General features: G+C 37.9%; 5 protein-coding genes across 12 annotated transcripts in view; 3 read left to right on the top strand and 2 right to left on the bottom strand.

Moving 5' to 3' along the window:
* Window positions 1-21,174, bottom strand: part of LOC6641658 (1-phosphatidylinositol 4,5-bisphosphate phosphodiesterase classes I and II) — a 58,979-nt gene that overhangs the window by 21,808 nt on the left and 15,997 nt on the right. For 5 of the 7 annotated variants that reach the window (XM_015178534.3, XM_002064471.4, XM_015178533.3 and 2 more), the window contains exons 2-3: window positions 15,116-15,578; window positions 5,831-5,977 (exon numbers count right to left, since the gene is read on the bottom strand). In XM_015178534.3, the coding sequence (XP_015034020.1) occupies window positions 5,831-5,977; window positions 15,116-15,208 (240 nt within the window). In that variant the 5' untranslated portion in view covers window positions 15,209-15,578. Of the gene's footprint in view, window positions 1-5,830; window positions 5,978-8,057; window positions 8,247-15,115; window positions 15,579-21,174 lie in introns of those variants that run through there. The other 2 variants (XM_047010986.1, XM_023175443.2) reach the window with 2 other exon arrangements.
* Window positions 463-6,109, top strand: LOC6641659. Of its 2 annotated transcripts, XR_006954288.1 has the most exons (3): window positions 463-1,689; window positions 5,742-5,855; window positions 5,922-6,109. XR_006954288.1 is itself a non-coding variant. In XM_047010988.1 (2 exons), exons 1-2 carry the CDS (start codon window positions 654-656, stop codon window positions 5,768-5,770), a joined length of 1,065 nt encoding a protein of 354 aa, XP_046866944.1. In that variant the 5' UTR covers window positions 463-653; the 3' UTR covers window positions 5,771-6,109. The 2 variants fall into 2 exon arrangements, 1 of the variants encoding a protein (XP_046866944.1); XM_047010988.1 differs by having other exon boundaries at window positions 5,742-6,109.
* On the bottom strand, window positions 8,501-9,547 carry LOC26529979 (trypsin). Its single transcript, XM_015178579.3, has one exon. The coding sequence runs from the start codon at window positions 9,530-9,532 to the stop codon at window positions 8,555-8,557; it is 978 nt and encodes a 325-aa protein (XP_015034065.1). The 5' UTR covers window positions 9,533-9,547; the 3' UTR covers window positions 8,501-8,554.
* LOC6641660 (lectizyme) lies at window positions 11,466-12,366 on the top strand. Its single transcript, XM_002064473.3, has one exon. The coding sequence runs from the start codon at window positions 11,476-11,478 to the stop codon at window positions 12,310-12,312; it is 837 nt and encodes a 278-aa protein (XP_002064509.1). The 5' UTR covers window positions 11,466-11,475; the 3' UTR covers window positions 12,313-12,366.
* On the top strand, window positions 14,211-15,065 carry LOC6641661 (lectizyme). Its single transcript, XM_002064474.3, has one exon. It carries the CDS (start codon window positions 14,211-14,213, stop codon window positions 15,015-15,017), a length of 807 nt encoding a protein of 268 aa, XP_002064510.1. The 3' UTR covers window positions 15,018-15,065.

Below are 21,174 nucleotides of genomic sequence, written 5' to 3'. Positions count from 1 at the left end.
CTACATTAGGCGCACCACCACACAAATGTGATCCCATTCTATGTGACGATTTCGTTTATAATAATACCCAGCTATCTAAATACTGTGAGTCCCTCGAAGCCATGCAAAAGTTGCAGGCTGTTCTCAAGCGTATTCAGAAGTGGACAGGAAATCCATTGCATAGCCATTTGAATGATTTGCGAATTCGCATCGTTCTGCGAATTTGTGATTGCATGGAAAACGATTACAAGGAAACAGTGGAAACCGTGTGACTATTGTAGTTGGTTTCTCTTTTGCTTTGTTCCGACGTTTTATTTAACATTACATGTTTTTACTTAACCAACAAAAAAAAAAAAACCAAAAAAAAAAAAATCAAAATTACAAATAAATTTTTTTATAAATTTACTTTCCTCAAAAAAAATTTACTTGTTTTTTCAAATCAAAGTGGGTTTGTCTTTTAGTGTTAAGTAAGATTTGATGATACCTCAGTTCTATTTTATATTTGCAATAGATAAAATGTCGTAAAAAGTACCTCAAGGATAAAAATTAAAAAAAAAAAAATTTCTCGTTCAAAATTTTAGTTACATTCGATTTCTTTTAAAAGATTTTAATAAAACAAATCGTTTGGACTTTAAACCGGCGTAAACCAGAACAGTTTCGAAAATTTTCCAAAGATGCACAACAAGAATACGGGTCATCGCGGTTCAAAAGCCGGTCATTCGCAGGAGAATTCATTTCATTCACAGAATGCTACCACAGAGCCAAAACCCTTAAATGACATGACTCAATACGATCTGATACGCATGCAGAACTGTAAAACAAGCAATTTCTATGCGGGAGAGACCTATCCATCAATCCGACCTCCAGTATCTCGGTGTGATCCCAATAAGACAGCTGAATGGATGTCCGATGCCCTGGAAACGAATGGTTGTGCACGACTGTTTGATATGAAACAAGATGATCTGATGACAGTTTGGAATAAAAGTCCCAATAAGGAGTCCCTCAGCTGCTATGGCGCTGGTACACAGATTCATGCACCGGAGGCGGTGCATTTCAATCAGGTTCTGGCCAAGAGTCTACAGGTGGCCAGCGAAAAAGTAAAGCCAGTGCCGAAAGAAGTGAAATTACCGAACCAACAGAATGTGGTGATTGAACCGAATGGAGCGTATGTACTTAATCGCCAGTGTCTGCAGAGCCAGCTCGATAAGATGCCAACAGTGAAACGTAAATTGAATCCCCTCGATGCGATCAACTGGCTGAATTGTCCTCCGCAGGATACAGAGTGTCCATTCTGTGATACAGCCGTAGATCAACCGGTCAGTCTTCGTCGCGCCCTAGATATGGAGCGGCCATCGAAGAAACGTGGCAAACAGCACACCATTCGAAAGAAGCATCACTACTGTCAAGATACCTGTGCAATTGCGTCCAATAAATGCACTGAGTATGAATGGCAGATGTACAAACAGAATCCACGAGCCTTCGAAGAGCAATTTAAATTAATGCAGCAGGAAAAGGAAGCACTTGAGAGAGAGCCGGAGCCCAGAAACTATGAAGAGCTGTACTCCCGTTTGGTGACTTGCTTTGAGCGCGATCCCAATCAGAGCAAGGATTGGTGTGCTACATACGAAGCTTGTTGCAAGAAAGAAGATGATCCAAAACCACAAGGATGCGGCGAGTATGAACCCGAAGGCGCCGGTGATAAACGAGATGGTAAGTTTGGTGGTGGCAGTGGTGGTGTTGGTGGTGGTGGTGCTGGTAGTGGTGGCGCTGGTGGTGGTGGAGCTGGTGGTGGTGGTGCTGCTAGTGGTGGCGCTGGTGGTGGTGGAGCTGGTGGTGGTGGAGCTGGTATTGGTGGCGCTGGTGGTGGTGGCTCTGGTGTTGGTGGCGCTGGTGGTGGTGGCGCTGGTGGTAGTGGCGCTGGTGGTGCTGGCGGTGCTGGTGGTGATAAAGACGATAGTGGCCATCCCTCAAGAAAAGGAGATAAAAATTTAGGCGATGGGGAGGACGGCGGAGCTGATGGTAAAAAAGATGGCAAGGATAAGAATCGGGGCAAAGAGGGCGATGATGCAGGCAAAGATGGAGATAAAGACAAAGCTAAAGGCGGGGATACCAGTAAGGGAAACAAAGATGGCAAAGATGGCGGTACTGGCGGTAAAGGCGATGGCAAAGATAAGGATCGCACGGAAGATGGTGCTGATGATAAGAAGACCAAGAAAGATGGTAAGAAAGATGGCCAAGATAATAAAGGCGGAATTGGAGATAGCAAAGACAAAGACGATTCTGGGGACAAGCGGGGCAAAACTAAAGATGACGATTCCAAGGATGGCGATTCCAAACGCCGTAGAGACAAAGATCATAAAACCAAAGATGAAAAGGAAGATGATGGAAAAACTTTGCGGAAAAATAAAGATAAAAATTACGACGATGAATTTGAAGGCAAAGAAAAGTCAAGTGATAAGGATAAGGATAAGAAAAAGAAAGACAAAGACCAAAAAAATGACGCAGATAACGTCAATATATTAAAGCCAATCCGTTCGGTAACATCTGCAGACGACAAGGACAAGCATTATCCAATTAACCAAGAAACTAATCTGGACCAAAGTGATAATAGGTCTGGAGGTGAAGTTAATCAGATTGATAGCACGGATGGCATAGACGATGATAAGCGAAAACTAAGAATGAAAGAAAAATTTGGTAAAACCCCAGTTCTTCCCGAAAATGAAGCCGAAACTACACCCGAAGCGACCAAGCCCCAGAAACCCAAAAAGAAAGGAGCTCCCAAGAAAAAGAAACACGCTCGTGTCAAACCCGAAACAATTTCCGATTGTCCATGCGAAATTTGCCAATTTATGAAGAGACGCTGCCGCGAGCCCGATTCCCCTCTAATACGTGAGATGAAAAGACAGGAAAAGAATCGCCAATTGCGAGTCTATTACAATGAAATGTGTCGTCGTGAGTATGTGAAGAGTCATCACCGTGAAGACTGTCCTGCCCCACAGCATAAATGTGATCCCATTGAGTGTGACAATAGTTTCTGTTGTAATCCCAAAATTGCCGAACACATTGATCGCATGGAGGCTATGCAGAATTTGCAAAAGATTTTGCGAAAACGTAAACGATTTGGCGATTCCAAGGTAAATATTCATTTGGAGAGACTTAAGGGACGCCTGTGCGATCAGCTTGTTGATTCTATCTCTTTGGGCAAGAAGAAATAATAAATAAATCGGTTTTTGTAAATTAAAACCTGTTCGTCTCCTAAATTCCCGTGGTCCGCTGTTCCTCTCCTCTGTAGAAATACTAGATTAAAGAGTCCTACTTTTTTCAGTAAATCACCCATATGTACATATTTGAAGTAGAAAAGTGCTGTAGAGTAAAGTGGGGGAGGCACACACACAATATGCTGCTCTCTGCATATAATTAATGCAACAATTTCAGTTCATTTTCATTTTTCTTTGGCGGAAAAGTAGGGGGACGTTGGTGGATAGGCGAAATACAAACGAAAACAAAACTCATTTGGCTTTGGCCTTGAGGGAAAACTATTATCAGGGCACCAGGCACTTTGGTGGTGGGTGTGGGTTTATATACGAAACGTCGCCCTCAAGGCCAAATAAACCGCATACCAGCGAGGAGGCTTTAGAAAGTTCTTGCCTTGAATTATAGGCATAGACAATAAATGAAGCTGCGTTCAAAAACATTTTTCTGACTCCCTAAACGATACAGTATTAATTTGGTTTCAAATTTGCTTGGTATATCTTAGAGTTCCATATAAATTTATATGATTTTCACGTTCGTTGTCAACCAACTATTCGTAGATTTTCAAGGATGACTTAACTAGACCTTTTTTTTTGAACTAGTGAACAACTCTTTTTCAAAGAAAACTTTTAATCAATTTAATTAAATATTTTTGAATTAAAAACTAATTTGAAAGATGTAGTAAATATACATTAGTTGGTCGTAGTTCTTTTCCCCAAAATAATTGACTGCCAAAAAAACGTTACATATTGTTCAACATTTGTTGCTACCCTCGCTTATGATTTATATGTGAAGCCGCGGGCGGGGCACTCCCCAGATGATCGGCCAGGTAGGATAACCTTGAGTAGTTACAACCTCTAATAATTGCCATAATAATAGCTTTTCCAACTTACTAACTATAAACGCAAGCATTTAGGAACTTTAATTTCATAATGCTTTCGGCTTTGGGATTCAAATTAAGGGGACAAAGTGGCAAGGAGTTCCTGGAACAGAAATGGGAACAGGGACATGAGGGTGCCACCAAGTAAGGTTGGTTTTTTTCTTTTTTTTCTCCCCATCTGCCTTCTGTTAAAGGTCGTTTCTTTGTTGGCATTTCCTATTTACTGGCAGGATGTGGTTGGGCTTTTCATTCTTATACACATACACACTCGCACTGACACACACAAACTCCTTGTGGCGTGTCATTGCAATGATAAATGAAATATATTGGGTCGACCATGAAAAGAAAATTGTGTAAAACGAAGAAGAAGGAAGCTTCACGGAAAAAACTGTTGCAGGAGAAAAGAAAAGGAAAAGAAAAAAGAACCCTGTCAACATTAGCTGAGAGTCGGGAAGGACCTTAGCCTACAATTGACAATCTACGTGACTTGGCTAAACAAAAATAAAAAGAAAAGGAAAAAAATAGAAAAGCAACAAGAATTTGCCCCTATGCCAATTTTTTTGAAAGTAAACTGAATTGAGGATTATGCGTGAATTGGAAACAAACTCAGTCCAGACCATACACAGACTACACATAACAGACCTGGATTGCCCCATATAATATTTGCCTTTGGCAACTTGTAATTGGCTTTCAATTACTGCCAGTCGCCGGCGCCAGTCTAAGCAATTTTTATTAGCTTGAAAGAAGCAACACAAAAAGCAACGCCTCGCCCATAGAATCTAGAATAAGAATGCCCAACATCCGCATGTGTGCCACCGTTTCACGTTTGCAAAGTCAAAATAATTGTTGTTTGAAAAAACCAGAAGCGAAAAAGAAAACAATCCAAAAGAAAGGAAATTTGTTTATAAACAAACAAAAAGGAAAAAAGAAACATCACAGGAAACACGCATCGGCAAAACATTTGCAATTGTATGTCAGACCGAAAGCTGTATATACTATATCGATTATCGCTTTTCGATTTACAATGTGATATTTAGTTGATTAAGAAATAATTGCTTTATTCTAATAGCATTCGTCATTAACGACTTGCAACCACAACCAATTGTTGGGGTAGCAATCATTTAAGGTTAATGGACTTGTGAAAATCATTTAGATTTTAAGTCGCGTTGATTAAGCGATATTAGTATTCAAGAAATTATGATGATGATCAATAGATATCTATTTATGACATCTTTATCGGTCACGAAATAGAGAACAAACAAAAATTTTCAGCCAATGTAAGGCAGAATTGTGCTTCAGTTAAATTTGAATAATTAATTATTTATTAACTTAAGTGTCTCAAGTTTATATTTATTGTAAAAGTTTGTAAGTTTAGTGGTTGGATATGGTTTCATTTTTCTTGTCCCTTTGCTTGTTTAAATTTATCCACTAAAATTTTTTATTTCACTTTGCGTGCGGTTAGTGTATTTAAATAGTCGCTGTCATGTTAAAATCTGGATTCAAAATTTGCCCACTCAAAACAAAGAAAAAAGTCAGACCCATAGCCACACCAACCCACATCACCACAAGCCATAAACCATGTGTATATATTTTTGCGTGTGAAATCCAGACAAATATTTCTTTATTTTAGAAATAATAACGAATGTGAAAGCTGAATGACGAACAGGAATAAAAAAAACACAAAAAAAGAAAATAAAGCAATGCATCACGTATACGCACCTTTGGCTTCTTGGCATATTGTCCAGTACGTACATCCCGTATAGTGGCTATATCCAATATATCCAGCTCATTATTCTGATCCACCCAGCAGAGAAAGAATCCTTTGGCATCCACACGCATTGTAACTGGTGTTCCACTGCCCGAGTCCTGGAAAAATAAAATATATACATAAAAACATCAAACATAATCTCAACATGACAAATTGAAATGGAATGTTGTGTGTATAAATTATAATAAAGATGTGGCAGTTGGTCTTCTTCCCGGTTCGGGTTCAATTTATTATACGAGTATAATCAGATTTTAGTTCATTGAACTTCGTTGTGTTACTTGTTAATGAATTTATGATGGCAAAATCTCTCAGCTGAATTGGCCACAAAATTGAGTAAAATGGACAACCCTCAAATGCAGTGGCTCGTTTTTTTTTTCTTGCCCAGCTGCTCATTATTTAAGTCAAATTAAATGGAGGAGAGAGAGAGGGCATTGAGGGAGAATCTTTTTGCCGATGGCTATAAATATTTTAGCATTCATTCATAAAAAGAAAAGCAAAGAAAAAAAAAACACCCCAAACCTAAAGCGAAACAAGAATATGAAATTGTTTCTCCATTTGAGCCGCAGCTGGCAGAATGGCAAACAGATGCGTTTGCCACACAGTCTTTGAAATATGACAGAATATCGCTAGCGGAAAAATGTACAAAAAAAAGTGTTTTCATTTTTCGTGTAAAATATGCAACAGTGAGGCAAAAAAGATTCCGGCCAAAAAATAAGATGACGTCTGTCTGTCTGCCTGTCTTGCAATTTTCTTGGAAACGAGTCAAATATGGCGTTAAATGGTGCGAGGGAAATGAATGTTTATCTCGCGTATTTGCGCAGCAAGACCACCGCAAGGAGCTGGAGTCGATGAAGAAGGAAAACGCAGTCAACCAAGTGATGAATGTGTGTCTGTATGTGTGTGTGTGTGTGTGTGTGTGTAAAGAAATGCTTGACTTGGTCACGCTAGCAACATGAAGATATCTTTCATACCTTCTTCATTGCTTTCCTTTTCTTTTCATTGACCCTTTGAAATGAACCCCAGCCACCATTAGAATTAGGGATTATTGTTATTTATTTTACGGGCCCCAAAAATTGATGAGCACTGAAATGGTCGTAACGAGAGTGCACCACGTACTACCAAACCCCAATACCCCCAGTTCATTATCCTTTTATTTCGCCTAAAGTTTAATGAACTCACAAGGTGCTACACAAAAGTAAGTGGCCGCAATGCTGAGTAGAATTTCTAACCACTTTAATAATTGAAATTGAAATATGCTTGAAAACATTTGTTGCTTGTATTTTTGGGGTTTCCCTATTCCCCACCCTCAGCCAATTTTGCCTACTCTTCCCTCTTTGTTTCGCTGATGCCCTTACGATGTCTTTGGCGGGGATTCAATTAGGCACATATTTTCTGGGGATTTTTGGCGGATTTTATTGGAGGCAACAACACACAACAAAAAAAGGGTAGAGCCCAGCGCTAATTGGAGACCCAATTCCCCACTTGATGTCTTCTTCCTTTACCCTGTCTTGTTGATTCTCGCAGTTTGTCTAATTAAACTGTAAACTAATTGAGCTGGCAACCCCAAACAACCAACCATGGAGAGCAAAATCGGCGTTAATTTGATTTCAATATATGTATAAGGGAAAATAAAAATGCAAAAAAGTATTCAGCTCAACTTGGGACCACGACTTTGACTCTGAATGTGACTGACTGGCACTTGACATGCTTTTCAAATATTAAAACAACTCAATGTGTGTGTGTGTGTGTGTCTGTCGATGTGTATATGAGTTTAGGATAAGAGCGATTACATGCATAATTCAATTGATGTTACAGATGTGGGCAAGGAAGGCGGCAGGGCAGGGCCTGTAGATATAAAAAAAGGAAAAAGAAATGATAGTATAGAGGAAACAGGAATAAATTCCAAGCAGCTGTGTCATGGATACATACACATAGCACACACAGTGCTATGTGATGATTGTCACACACCATTTCTATTGTCAATCATGCTTACTGGCAACGATAATACGAGTTACGACTCCTCCCTTACTTTTCTCCACTCTTCGCCTCACATTTCTCATATGCAAATACCATTGGGGATTACTGAAATGAGCTTAAACAGCTGCTGGTGATGCTTGGCAAAACTACATGCAAATTATCTTATAAAATATGTAACACATTTTGTACAGAAACTTGTACCTGGCGAATCAAGAAGAAGACTTGCAAAACTTTCAATTTTCCAGTTAAGAGCTCTTTAAATAAGGCCAGAAAATTAAATAAGTCAACGTCTGTCAAAGATGTTGTTGTCGTCCTAAGAATGAAGATTGATGCCATCCTCATGATGGTGGTGACACACCTGTGACACATGGTGGTTGTATGTGGTGGTGGTGGTGGTGGTGCTAAAGGTGTCCGTGCCAATGTGAAGGTTTTTGCTGTTACTCAGCGTATTATAGTTCCATACACACTATCGGTACGATCGGGCATCATAAATAATAGAACAATTTGGGCTATTATACGTCCGCTTATCGACGTATTATTAGCTGACCCACGAGTAAAATACGCTTTTAGATTCATAGCAGACGAATGTGATAAGATAACTTCTAACTGATACACTCGAACAACTTGTTTTTCTTCTTTTTTCTGTTTTTTTTTTGGTTACTTTAATGCATTACAATCATTTTGATTACGCAAAAAATCTACTTGTTCAATTGATAGTAAGCTGAAATCACTTGCAATATCCAACTAACATATGAGGAAACTGAAGTGAATACTGCTGGGCGATTGCCATAACCACAGGGCATATAACTCCATGAGCCCAGACCAACCAGTTCAGCGGGTCCATCGATGGGCCAGTAGACAAGAGGAGTACCACCATCACCATAGCAGACCTTAATCTGGGCGCACACTTGGCTGGTAGTGAGTGGAGCATCTGAGGCCATTTTCCCAGCACAATCGGAACTGCTTAATAGCGGAGCAAAGGCATATTGCAACTCCTTGGAATACTCATCGCCATCGACATCGGTTAGACCCCAGCCATAGGCGATTGTGGTTTTATTGCTATAGTCTTCGTTGTTGTCTGGCAAGGTAATCGGTTGTACTCGTGCCGACAGTACAAATGGTTGAGATACATGGAGCAGGGCTATATCAGCGCTTCCGGCAACGCCAGTAAACGAACGATGAATGGAGGCAAAGTCCACCTCGCGTATCTGGGCTCCGGTCACATTGGAGCGATTGGTGATGCCGGCATAGATGGGAGTACCAATGATACCACCATTCAATTGAGACAACTCCTCGACACAATGGGCGGCAGTAAGAACCCAGCTCTTGAAAATTATTGATCCAGCACAGAAATGAGCATAGGCCACAGAGCTCATACTCATAGATACCAAATGTGGGGCATTGTCTACACCCTGAACCTGGTAACCGTCAATGATGTACGGTTCAATATCCACACTCGAGAGGCTAGCCTCCTCCTGACCCTGATCAGCCTTGACCTTTTCTAGGATTTTTTCGATCACATGGGTAACTGTATTCGTATTCAAGTGATTGTCCTTGAACTTTTGCAGCAGATTTTCGAGTGGTATATCGACAGACAGCTGCTGCTGTGGTACATTAATGGCGCCAGCAAGTGCCAAAAGCGGTAATAAAACTACACAAAGACGCAATGACAACATGACGTATACGTAATACCACAGAATTGGACGACAACTATAAAATATCTGAAGTGTTGCCGTTCAGTCGCTTTGCTTTTTATAGTGGACTAAAAGCTTTTTACTGATAACGGCATGCAGAGAGAATTTCCCCCAAATGAGCAGACTTTAACTCGTTACCGATTAACGGGTTCGAAGTGTAGTAAAAATTAATACCCCAAAAAAAGAATGCCATGTTAAATGTTTCTAAATTGAGTCCTTGCCTCATTTCTAATTGTTATTATCTCTTTGTCTGCATCATATGAACAGCAAATTATTGGACCATTCTTCCATTTTATATAAATACAAATTCAGAACTATCTGCGATCCCAAATATCTTAGACAGACACTAAAATTTATGTATATCTTATGAAAGCAATAGCAACGATTGATTGATAATCTAGCCGCTCAACGACTGCCTTTTGTTAAGGAACTTTATAGTTCAACTTTGATTACATTTTGCTCTTTTGAATATTAAACAGCTTCCCATTTTCCAATCTCATGAAATTAGTTGGAAAACTAATTCCAATTTTCTCGGAACAGACAATCAATATTTCAATTAAGAATTCATGTACAGATTCAGTGTAGACATTATTTAACAATAAAACACAGGGATAATATTTGAAGAAATATTTCGAATTATGTTTTTCTTTCTTTATTTTATTGAGAAAGAACTTCTTTTGTATAAATTTTGAGAATTTGTTCACAAAAGAGAATTATTATTTGTTAAACCTGGCAACCCTTTTATTGGAAATCGATAACAGATGCTAAATAAATGTTTGGGATTTAATCTAGAAGTCGGATTACCATTCAGATAAGCAATGTGATATTAAAGAGGAATTTCTTTAAAAAAGAGATACGAAAATCTGCAACTTCTTGATATTAAAATAATTGGAGATAATAAGGTGCCTTTAGCAATCGGTGATAAAACTTTCTGTTTCTATTAGGAGAACGCAAAATACAAATTTATAAAATGACAACATACATATTTTCGTTTATTTTGCAATCGTTATCTACAATAATAATTTCCCGCAATTAATTTGATTGGAAAGCTTAATAATTTTTGTATGATGATAATTGAAAATACATAAGCCTATGGAACATTCTGGGGTATCATAATTCATTCATTAAACTCACGATTGGTTCGTTTATACTACAAATGGTATTAGAAATGAATGGTCGTTTTATGATGCATTTAAAATTTATGTCTTGATTCTCGGAGAGAAGAATTACTATTCAAACATACTCACAAATAAGACATTGCTTAGTTGCTCGATTTTTGAAATGGAATTTAGACCACATGTTTTTATTTTTTTGGGCTTTTCCCGCTGTGAAATTGTTCCCCGCCCACATCTCTCAGATTACTCCTTTGTGTTTTTTTTTTGTTTTAAGTTTTTGTTTACCCAAACATGTGATTAACGTGGCCAGGTGGCCATGGTCGGCATGGTAAACTCGCTCAATGAAATTAACTTTTAATTGGCTAAGCATCTGCGAATCTCTCTGTCCAGTGGCCCATGTACGCACACGTATTTTTAGCATCCTTTGCGTCCTGGGCACGGGACGTCCTTGCACGGCCGACTGACCCCGACAATGGCGACACCTGAGTACACACATTACGCTTAGCTATAATTATGGCCCCTGAAGCGCGCCTACCACGTGTGCGTGTGTGTGTGAAATTCAAAAGGGTTTTTCACACCTTTTCAAGGGCACGCCAACCTGAACCCAAAAGAACCTCGACCCTTATCGCAAAACGACGACGACAATGATGATAGATTTCTAATCACCTTTGGCGGGACTTCTAATCTAATTCATAAATCTATCTCCTAATCTATGGATTTAGTTTGACGTGCTAACGACCTGCCAGACGACTATATAAGTCGCCAGTAGGATAGTTTAAGAGATCATAACATACTATTCAATCGATCAGAATGAAGGTACTTTCTGTAGTGGCAATTGTAGCCATTTTGGCTGTCAGTGCCCATGGTGGCAAGCTGACTGAGAACTTGGCTAAGATCATTCCCAGTTTCGCAACTGGATTCGTGATCAACGGCACAGAAGCTGAACCCCACAGTGCTCCCTACATTGTCTCACTGGCCACCAATTTCGCTAAGCACTCGCACATCTGTGGTGGAACCATCATCAACAAGGATTGGATCGTTACTGCTGCTCACTGCATCTCCAACCCGGTTAACATGAGCGCCATTGCTGGTCTGCACACTCGCGCCGAGGTTGATGAGCTCACCCAGCAGCGTCTGATTGATTTTGGCCGTGTCCATGAGCAATACACCGGCGGTGTTGGACCCTACGATATTGCTTTGCTCCATGTTAGCGAGCCATTCATTTTCAACGAATGGGTTAGCCCCGCTACTCTGCCCACCCGTGAGGAAAAGCACAACGGCGAGACCCATCTGTATGGCTGGGGTCAACCTAAATCATATGTCTTGACTGCCGCCAAGACCTTGCAGACTGTGACCACCGAAATTGTCAACTTTAGTGAATGCAAAGAAGCTCTTCCCGACACTGCTCCTCTGGTTGAAAGCAATATTTGTTCTGCCTCATTGGAACAAAGCATCTCTGCCTGCAACGGTGACTCTGGTGGCCCATTGGTTGTTGAGCAGGAAAACGCTGCTTCCGAGCTGATCGGTGTGGTTTCCTGGGGATACATTCCCTGCGGTTTGGCCAACCTCCCATCTGTGTACACCAGGGTGTCTGCCTATGTCGATTGGATCTCTAAGATCCAGAGTGCTTACTACATTCTGTACTAAAAACCGGATGTATCCTTAATGCAATAAATCAAAGTATATCCAGAAACAATTAAACACGATATTCCCTTGTCATTTTAATAGTAGCTAAAAGTCATGTGATCAAACCGTTTAATATACGGCTATTGATTAAAACACATTCGAGGCTATTACCAATAGGATTAGAACGAGTTGATGCTAGTCTTTGAATTTATGATCCATGATAGTCTTAATTCCTATAAAAAGAAACGCAGTTCGACTTAGCTTTTTGAGGGCGTGTGCCTTCTTGAGTTTCGAGAGCTCCTGTGTTTACCCAATCACAGCCAAAGTATATACTAAGTGGTCTTATCACGATTGATAGTAAAGTTTCCGACAACTGGTCAAGTGTTATTGGGGTTGGGGTTTTGGGTAAGCTTTTCCAACTTGCATTGCTTAAATGGATGTTGCTTAGACGATGTTGCTAATAAATGTTGCTAAGACTGTGGGCCAAGTTGAAGAAATAAAATCAAAATTAAAATGTTTTTAGGTGAGGGAGCAAACTTTAATGCAACAGTGGTTGGTTATGTTGTTTATCGATACAGATAAATTCTAATTTCGTTTTGAATTGTTTAAGTTTTTTAACAATTTTAAATTCTTTGAAAAGGGTTCAATCAAATTACACCAAATGGTGACAAATGATAATAACTTTTGAATAACCCGAAACTCCTTAAAAACGGGGCAAGCGGAAGTAACCCAAAAATATAAGCATTGAGAGTTAAGAGTATCATGCAGCCAATTATTGCTGTCAATAACTTCGGTAGAAATAGTTGTCGAATTTTGGAAAACGGATTAAATTGAATCTAAGTCTGAGACTTTTGTCAATGTATTGAAAGTGTACAAAATATTTAAAGAGCGATCGTACAACCATACGAACGGAATGTGAAAGGGTCATAAGTCAATTGAAAGACATTACTTAAACATATCTGGAGTGCATTTTGGGATTGTTTATCGATAGACAAAATTATTAAGTTCTTCAAAAAAGTTCATGCAGTATCTTCTTTTAAGCTCTTAAATTGATAAGATTATAAATGTTTTTATTATTATAATAATGATGTTAGCCACGACTTGTTAAAATAAGCTAATTTGAAATAAAAGGTAATCCAAATTTGTGAAAAATGTATAAATGAACACAAAGTTAATTGTTTGGGCACTTTTTAAAGTCTTTCAAATGTTTTACTTAGTGCAGCTGTTATTGTAGGCAATCAGTTTTTTTCATATTTCAACGAATCGATCGTAAAACTTTCACACAAGTTAGTATTATTTGATAGCTTATCAATTGAAATTCAAAAAAAATAAAAGAAAACAAACTTGTTAAATATGATGACTTGAACTAACTTGCAATTATAGCTTCGTAATCAAAACGAATTATTAAACTTTCTTGACCTATTAGTTACCAAACTATATGTAATAGACAAATATCTATGTCTCTGTTAAGGTCTACTGACAGACGCTTCTAGCTAAAAGAATAAGGCGCCTTTTAAACATTTGGTTGTTCGATCGTGTGCTGGCTCATAAAGATAATGGCTATTAATATATTAGCTACTGTTTTGTGTGAATTACAAGTGTGCAAACTCGAGATATAGAATCAAATATATAGTCTATATCAGTTACGAATATCCAGGTCATAGACTGATTTTGAGGGACTACTGCACTTCATTGTTTGATTGATGAAATTATCAGCTAATGAAGCCGAGTGCATCTTTATGGCCAGTTCGTTGAAAGGACAAATTTGATTTTGCTAATAATATTAATAACGCTGGGTCAGGGCTGTAAATCTTGACTACCGATAACGATAACGATTTCGTTTTATGATTGAAATTGGTGGCCTATAAAAAGCATTGATTTTGCTAGTAGCAACATCATAACTAATTTGAAAATTCAACATGAAACAATTTGTGGTTCTTTTTGCGCTGGCTGTGGCCACAGTTAGTGCCAATATAATTGCCAAGCCAGGATTCCCGGAGGGTCGCATTATCAATGGACAAGAGGCTGAGCCAGGAGCTGCACCCTTCATTGTCTCACTACAGACCGAATCGGGTTCACATTTCTGTGGTGGCTCTATTATTAATGCGAACACTGTTTTAACTGCCGGCCACTGTATGATTTACAATGTTTTTTATGTTGTGGCCGGTGCCCATGACTACACAGACCAGACGACAACTCAGAGAGTAAGAGCCTATCTCTCGAAGTCGAAAGTCCATGAAAGTTATGGCGGTGGTGTTGGACCCCACGATATTGCCTTGATCCACCTGGACGAGCCCCTAGATCTGACGGCTGTTGCTCGTGATGGTAGCTTGCCAGTAGCTGCCATCGCTTTGCCAACATTGCAATTGCAGGCTATTGATGATGGTGTTCTCTTTGGCTGGGGTCGAGACAATTCTGGTGCTCTGGCGAAGAAGTTGCAGACTTTGAATGTCACTGTCTTGGATTTCCCAACCTGCAAGGCAGAATTGCCATCTACCTCTAGCCTGGATGAGTGTAACATTTGCACCCACAACGCTGGAACCGCTGATGGCGCCTGCAATGGCGATAGTGGTGGTCCTTTGGTCAGCATGAAACCCGATGACACTTATCAGTTGATTGGCATTGTTTCTTGGGGATATACACCTTGCGTCACTACTAAGCTGCCTTCGGTTTACACTCGCGTCTCCAATTATACGAAATGGATTCAAGAGAATATTAAGGAATAATCAATTTAACATTACCATTTTGCATATGAACAATAAAATCTAATTTTTGATAATTAGGCAAAATGTTGTCGTTTTACAAATTTTTATTAGTTACTCACATCATCCCATTTAACAAATTTCTCGCCATCCTGCAAAGCCTGTGGCACTTCCACACTCGCTGTGGATATATACGTTCCACCTGCACTCATCATCCTGAAGCTCCTTCTTCTTTTGCCTATATAAATCTAAAGTGATTTTGCGTTTCCTTTTTTTTCTTGTTGCTTTTTATTTTTTGCTTCTTGTGGTTGTGTTTGTTTGGCTTAAATGCAGCTTGTGGACTTCCCGCTTAGCCGCTGTTCTGCATTTTCGTTTCTCCTGGTGCTATTGCTTTTGCTTTGCATACAAATGACGACGAGTAGTCCATGGTACTTTGGTCCCTAGGATCTCGACTTCAATTAGTGCAATGCTATATCCATGCCGCAGTTGACTTGCATCGGATGCATTCTGCGGGCTTCGCTTCGTTTGCCGTTTCTTGTTTTGGAATGGCTTGATTAAAATTTTGCTGGCGTTGCGTTCCACCGACTAGAAATAGAATAAAAGAGAGAGGGAGTGAGTGTGTGTGAGATTGTCGTTATCAAAATTTTTGGTTCCACTTTGTTAGTTAAGCAAAATGTAAAATTAAAATTGGTTTTGTGCACGAAAGTATGCTGCTGAAATCGAAAATGAATGGATTTAGTTTTTTATTAGAAATGTTTATAAAATTAAGTAAAAATCTTTTAAGATATGAATAACCTTAAACCCAGCTCATTGTAATCTATAAAGAAAAAGATGTCATCAAATCACATTTAAAGGGGGGACACCCTGAGGACATTGCGTCTCCGGAATCTTTGTAAAGGCTGCTGAAAAAATGTGTTCTTGGTGATTCTTGAAATAGCTATACAGATAACTTGCTACGTTTTATACTGTCTATAGTTAAAGATCTTATATATGTATACGTAAGATTTATTAACCTTAGGTCAGCTTATATCTAGTTTCTATTATTAAAACTTGCGCCTTCTCCTTATTTAACTGAAAAATATCCAAAAACTAACGATTCCTTACATCGTCTACCCATTCTATTCCTTGGTAAAAGCAATCATTATTTCTCATATTACTTTTCAACAGACTGGCTGTCTGACAAATTTGCTAATGAACCAAAAGAAGAAAACGCTCCACTCAGCTTGATTAGCGATTCGTTGAGAATATGTAAGCATTGTGCCAAGCTTTTGTCTCGCCTTGCTGCTGCTCTGGTCAAACCCAACAAGAAAAAGGTCAGGCAACCTTTTTTTTCGTTTCATTCAACCGTTTGTCCATTCAGTTTGGGTTAGCTCATTCAAAGTTTTTCTCCTCTCTACGTATACGGCGCACACCATTGTTTGTCTATTTTTAGGATTTCGTTCATTCCATTGTGTTGCATTTCATTTATGCAACGAAACGAGAAAAAAATCAAGAAAAATCATAAAAAAAAAGAAACAACTAAAGGGAAGGAAGCAAAACAAGAACAAAAATTGTTTTGCTAATTTGGCAAGCAAAAAGATTTTCAATTTTAACCTTTGACAAGCTAAAAATGGAATCACTTTACTCAAGCAACATTCTCTCTATCGTAAAGAAAAAAATGATTTCAATTATATTAATTTTAAGCTCAAAGGCAGAATGTAAAATAATTAAAGAAAGTTTAAGTTAAAGGAAAAAGTTTCTAGCAGCTGCTTTTAGTTATTTTCCCTGCAGTATGTGTGTCTTCATAATCCACTTAGACTAACCGCATGGCAGATGGGAAATGACAGTAGAAATATACTTTGTATATAGAATTATTCACTCACCCACACACAAACTCTCACACACACACACACAATGCACACACGTGACTGCGAAACTAATTCTATTATAATTTCTTTTGGGCCAAGGCATAACCAATTTTTAGCTAAAATTCCTTAAGGCAAATGCAAACATATACAAAACTGAAAAAGCTACAAAAAAAACTTTTAGTTTCAACCAGGGCCGAAATCTAAAGGTTTTTAAATTGACTTGGTCCTTAAAATAATTAACTCTAGTAACGAAAAGGTTCTATTATATAAAGTTTCAGTTGAAAGTCATTTTTAAGTCCTTTAAGACCTTTTCAAGCGCAATATTATTTTAAACTGGACAAACCTTTTTGGTTGTGACAACTATGAATACTTTTAGTTATTTCTTTGATTCTCTGCTTATCTTTTTATAAAGGCTTATTCAGTTACTTGCATTTCGTACAATTTAACAAATAAACTAAGCCATATTTTGTCTTAAACTAACAAATGTTTAATTTGAAAGCAATCGCGTCAAAAGTAACGAAGTTATTGACAAAAGTCACTGTTTTCGAAAAATTGTTCCTATGGGAGCTATATGATATAGTCACCCGATCTTGATCAAATTTGGCATTAATATGTGTAATTAACTCACTAATATTAAATTTCACGACAATAGCTCAGAAAATAACGAAGTTATTAAGAAAAGTCACTGTTCGTGATATAGTGATCCGATCCGGCTGAATCCGAAATATACAACGCCTGCAGTATATACAAGCCTACATGCAAAATTTCAGCTCTGTAGCTCTTACGGTCTAGGAGGAGTTTGTGTTGATCCAGACGGACGGACGGACGGACGGACGGACATGGCTATTTGAACTCGTCTCGTCGTGCTGATCAAGAATATATATACTTTATATGGTCGGAGATGCTTCCTTCTATGCGTTGCACACTTCTGACCAAAATTAATATATTCTTTTTGCAAGGGTATAATAAGTATTAAATAATATCATTTAAAGAGCCCTTTGTATCTGCAAAAAGTAAGAAAAACCGCCTCTGCTATATTACGAATACCAACAAAAGTTTCGAGTACACATATTTGGTTTTACATATTTCTAAACATATGTGTGTGTATATATAAATGTGTGTCTAGATGTGTGTATATAGATTTCGCAAACTTTGCGCGCAAAAGGAAGTCGTTTGTTTTTGATTCTTGTGTTTTGATTCTTTGTTTATTGAATTTTGCCAATTTATTTAGCCATTTTCCATTTGAAATTAAGTTTTGTACATCATAAATATTAAGCAGACGTACGAGCAAAGGAAGTAATTAAGCATTTTCATTTTGTTTGGAGAGAATTGTTATCACTTATATAACGACATGAACAACAGGAGCAGAACAGGAGAAATGAAAAATGCGTAGGATGGCGTTCAGCTCGAATTTTCGATTTTTTTTTTCCATTTCATTTTTTTCTTCCATTTTCTTTTTGCAAATCGTTTTAAGTGTTTTATGGGAAACGGGCAAAAAATTTATTGCAGGCAATTTGCAGATGTACCCCAGGGTGGTTGGGTGGTTGGAAACTGGAAAACTGAATGGTATGGGTGGTAGGGGGTGGGCTGGTGTTTTGCTTGAGAATGGAACGGAAATCACAGCGGCAACACACTGATTTGAAGTGACTTTCTGGCATACCCTCTTCCCCACACCCCACTCTTCTGTTTTCCTCCTGTTCAAACAACAACACAAAGGCCAAGAGACGGAGGGGCACAAGAGGAGGGGTAAAAAAAAATGCCAACGCAGGAGAGTACCATGAATCATGCATGCGACAGAACCAGAACAAAATGGTTTTGCCTGCCATCTTTCCCCTCTACTAACCTACTCAACCTTCTTTTTCCACCTCACCCCACTGAAGGCTAAAAAGAGGCATAAATCAAAGTACCAGTCAAAATATGTTTTGCTTTGCCACCGACCCCCAAAAAAGGCTAACTGTAAGATGTATGAACGCATCACAAAGAAGGGCAATTTTAAACTTTTTGTAAACTTACATCTAGATACTCTCACCAATCTTTTAAATTTTTACAATGAGTTGAGATATTTTTACAAGTTTTTAGCAACCTTTTTGTGGGCTATTAAACTATTGCGGCAGGAGTTCAATTAGTTTTGCTTAGGTAGCTCAAAAGTTGTGTTTATTAAGGATCCCGACGGAACTTTTAAGTCTGTAAATTTAATATACATATATATGTACATAAATAATACGTGTTCATAAGTACACGAATAAAGCAGTTTTAAAAAGCTTCGTTCAAGTTTTTTTTTTGTCTTGATGCAAGTCATAGGTTACAATAACTGACTTTATAAAACATTAATTGACCGCAAACCAAGTATGTACCTATATATAATATTTTTATTAAAACAATGTTATCAAGTCTCTAACTTTTGAAAAAGGAATTTATGAATTTCTAAGTACATTATTCGTGTTCGACTAAAATCCTGCAACATCCATGTGTATTGGCCATATGGAAATACATATTTGAAAAATAATGCCCAGAACTAGTTTGTTGTTGTTGTAGTAGTCGACTATCAAGTTCGAGCTTCTAAAAATCAAATTTCTGAAAATTAGGTATTTATTTCTTGCAGTTCTATTTTTAAAACAGAATTTGGAGTCATTTGAAATCCCTTATAAAGCAATAGGATTCAACATTCACAAAAAAATTTGGCAGTATAAAGACATTTTACAGAAAATCATTTTTAAAAGAAAAAGACTGCAATAGATCTTTTATTTAGGTTTTAACTATAGAAGAGCTTCGGCACATCTCTAGATTAACACTTCAAAAGAGCTTTGTTAATTTGCAATTTAATTTGATATAAACAAAAACCCATCTTTTTGTTAATAGAAACCATTGGGACAATTGCATCTTATCGAAAGTGTATAAAACAAAACCCTTTTGGTTATATGGAAAGTCCTTGACTACTGGTCCTGTCTTTGTGTTGGCAATTGCGGAAGTAGCTTGTCAAACGGCAATCTTTTTCTTTCTCTCTCTCTTTCTTTTTCAGGTACACATACATATACACACGTATAAGACAAAAAAGAACCAAAATAAAATACATGATAATCAAATCAAGGCGCCAGCTATTTGGTTAATGTGCATGACAGCATCTCTCTGTCGCAGTCTCCTTAAAATGTTTAAAAGCGAAACGAAGCAGGTGAGAGCAGAAAGATAAGGACTCTATGGCTTCTCAAAAGTAGAAGAAGCAAAAGGTAAAGTCAGGCATCAGGAAGGCGGCCAAAATGTATAGCACGCTTTTAGGAGCGAAACAGTGTTGTATCGCATTTTTTTTGTTCTTTCGTCCTTGTTGTCGTCGACGCGTAAATTGCAGCGACAGCCTGTGGCTGTATATATATATATGTGCGTTATGTGTATATTTGTGTGTGTGTGTAGGTGTGTTTGCCGACTATAATTTCATTTGTGGTACATAAAACTTTGTCAAGCTTCATCTCTGGATGGGAATTACATTAAACTAATTGCTTTAGCTTGTCATTGTTGTTGTTCGTGTTGCTGTTGTTGTTGTTCTTTTTTTCTGTTGCTATTATTGTTAGTGCTTTTAGCTAAAGCAAAAATTATATTTACTTATATGTCAAATTGTTTTCTGTGTGTATGTATGTATGTGTGCGTGCGGTTTTTTCCATCTTAATTTTTTTTTTCGTTGTGTCACTTTATAGGTATTAAAAATTTAAAGCACAGTAAACTACAGTTTGACAAGCACTGTTGATTTTTAGTGATGCTGAACTTTTACGTTTGACTTTGACAGAACACCAAAAAATAAAAAGAAATCCAAGTATACAAACGGAAAAACAACGCATAAAATATTGAAAAAGGTCACTGAAAGTTGGTTTTCGTTTTTCTTTTGCCACTTCTGTTTATGAAATTTGCAAAAGAGAAAAAGTGCTGAGCAATTTCGCCCAAAAATTCCGCCAAGACATGAAGGCGAAGAACTTTTTTTTTTTTGCTTGACATACCTTGTTGGGCAATAGTTAAATAAGGGTATATTAAACTTGTCAGGAAGTAAGAAACTATTTTAATAAAGTAGAATTTTGAATGTATGTACTTATGTGGAACAAGGTTAATTCCATATACTCATGGTCAGATTATTATGTGTAAGCCTGAGGATTGGCAAGTTTAACGATTAAAAATCTAATTCCCAAAGATTCATTCAAATCATTTAAGACAGTGTTCCTTGATAGATAATTATATTCCTTGATAGATATTTTATATCATTTCAGAAACGTTTTCACTGAAACAAAAAATGAAAAGATTTTTAAGGTTAGTTATTGACTAAAAGGCTAACAAAATGCGACCAAATTAAGCGG

This window comes from Drosophila willistoni, assembly GCF_018902025.1.
Source record: "Drosophila willistoni isolate 14030-0811.24 chromosome 2R unlocalized genomic scaffold, UCI_dwil_1.1 Seg200, whole genome shotgun sequence".
Classification (NCBI taxonomy): Eukaryota; Metazoa; Arthropoda; class Insecta; order Diptera; family Drosophilidae; genus Drosophila; species Drosophila willistoni.
Note: the sequence above shows the minus strand (reverse complement) of the source record. Positions and strands in the feature narration are given on the sequence as shown.

Coding starts and splice junctions, on each gene's coding strand:
- LOC26529979 (XM_015178579.3), bottom strand. CDS start 9,532: ATGTTGTCATTGCGTCTTTGTGTAGTTTTATTACCGCTTTTGGCACTT.
- LOC6641660 (XM_002064473.3), top strand. CDS start 11,476: ATGAAGGTACTTTCTGTAGTGGCAATTGTAGCCATTTTGGCTGTCAGT.
- LOC6641661 (XM_002064474.3), top strand. CDS start 14,211: ATGAAACAATTTGTGGTTCTTTTTGCGCTGGCTGTGGCCACAGTTAGT.
- LOC6641659 (XM_047010988.1), top strand. CDS start 654: ATGCACAACAAGAATACGGGTCATCGCGGTTCAAAAGCCGGTCATTCG. Junction 1,690..5,741: donor CGCCGGTGATAAACGAGATG/GTAAGTTTGGTG, acceptor TCTTTATTTTAG/AAATAATAACGAATGTGAAA.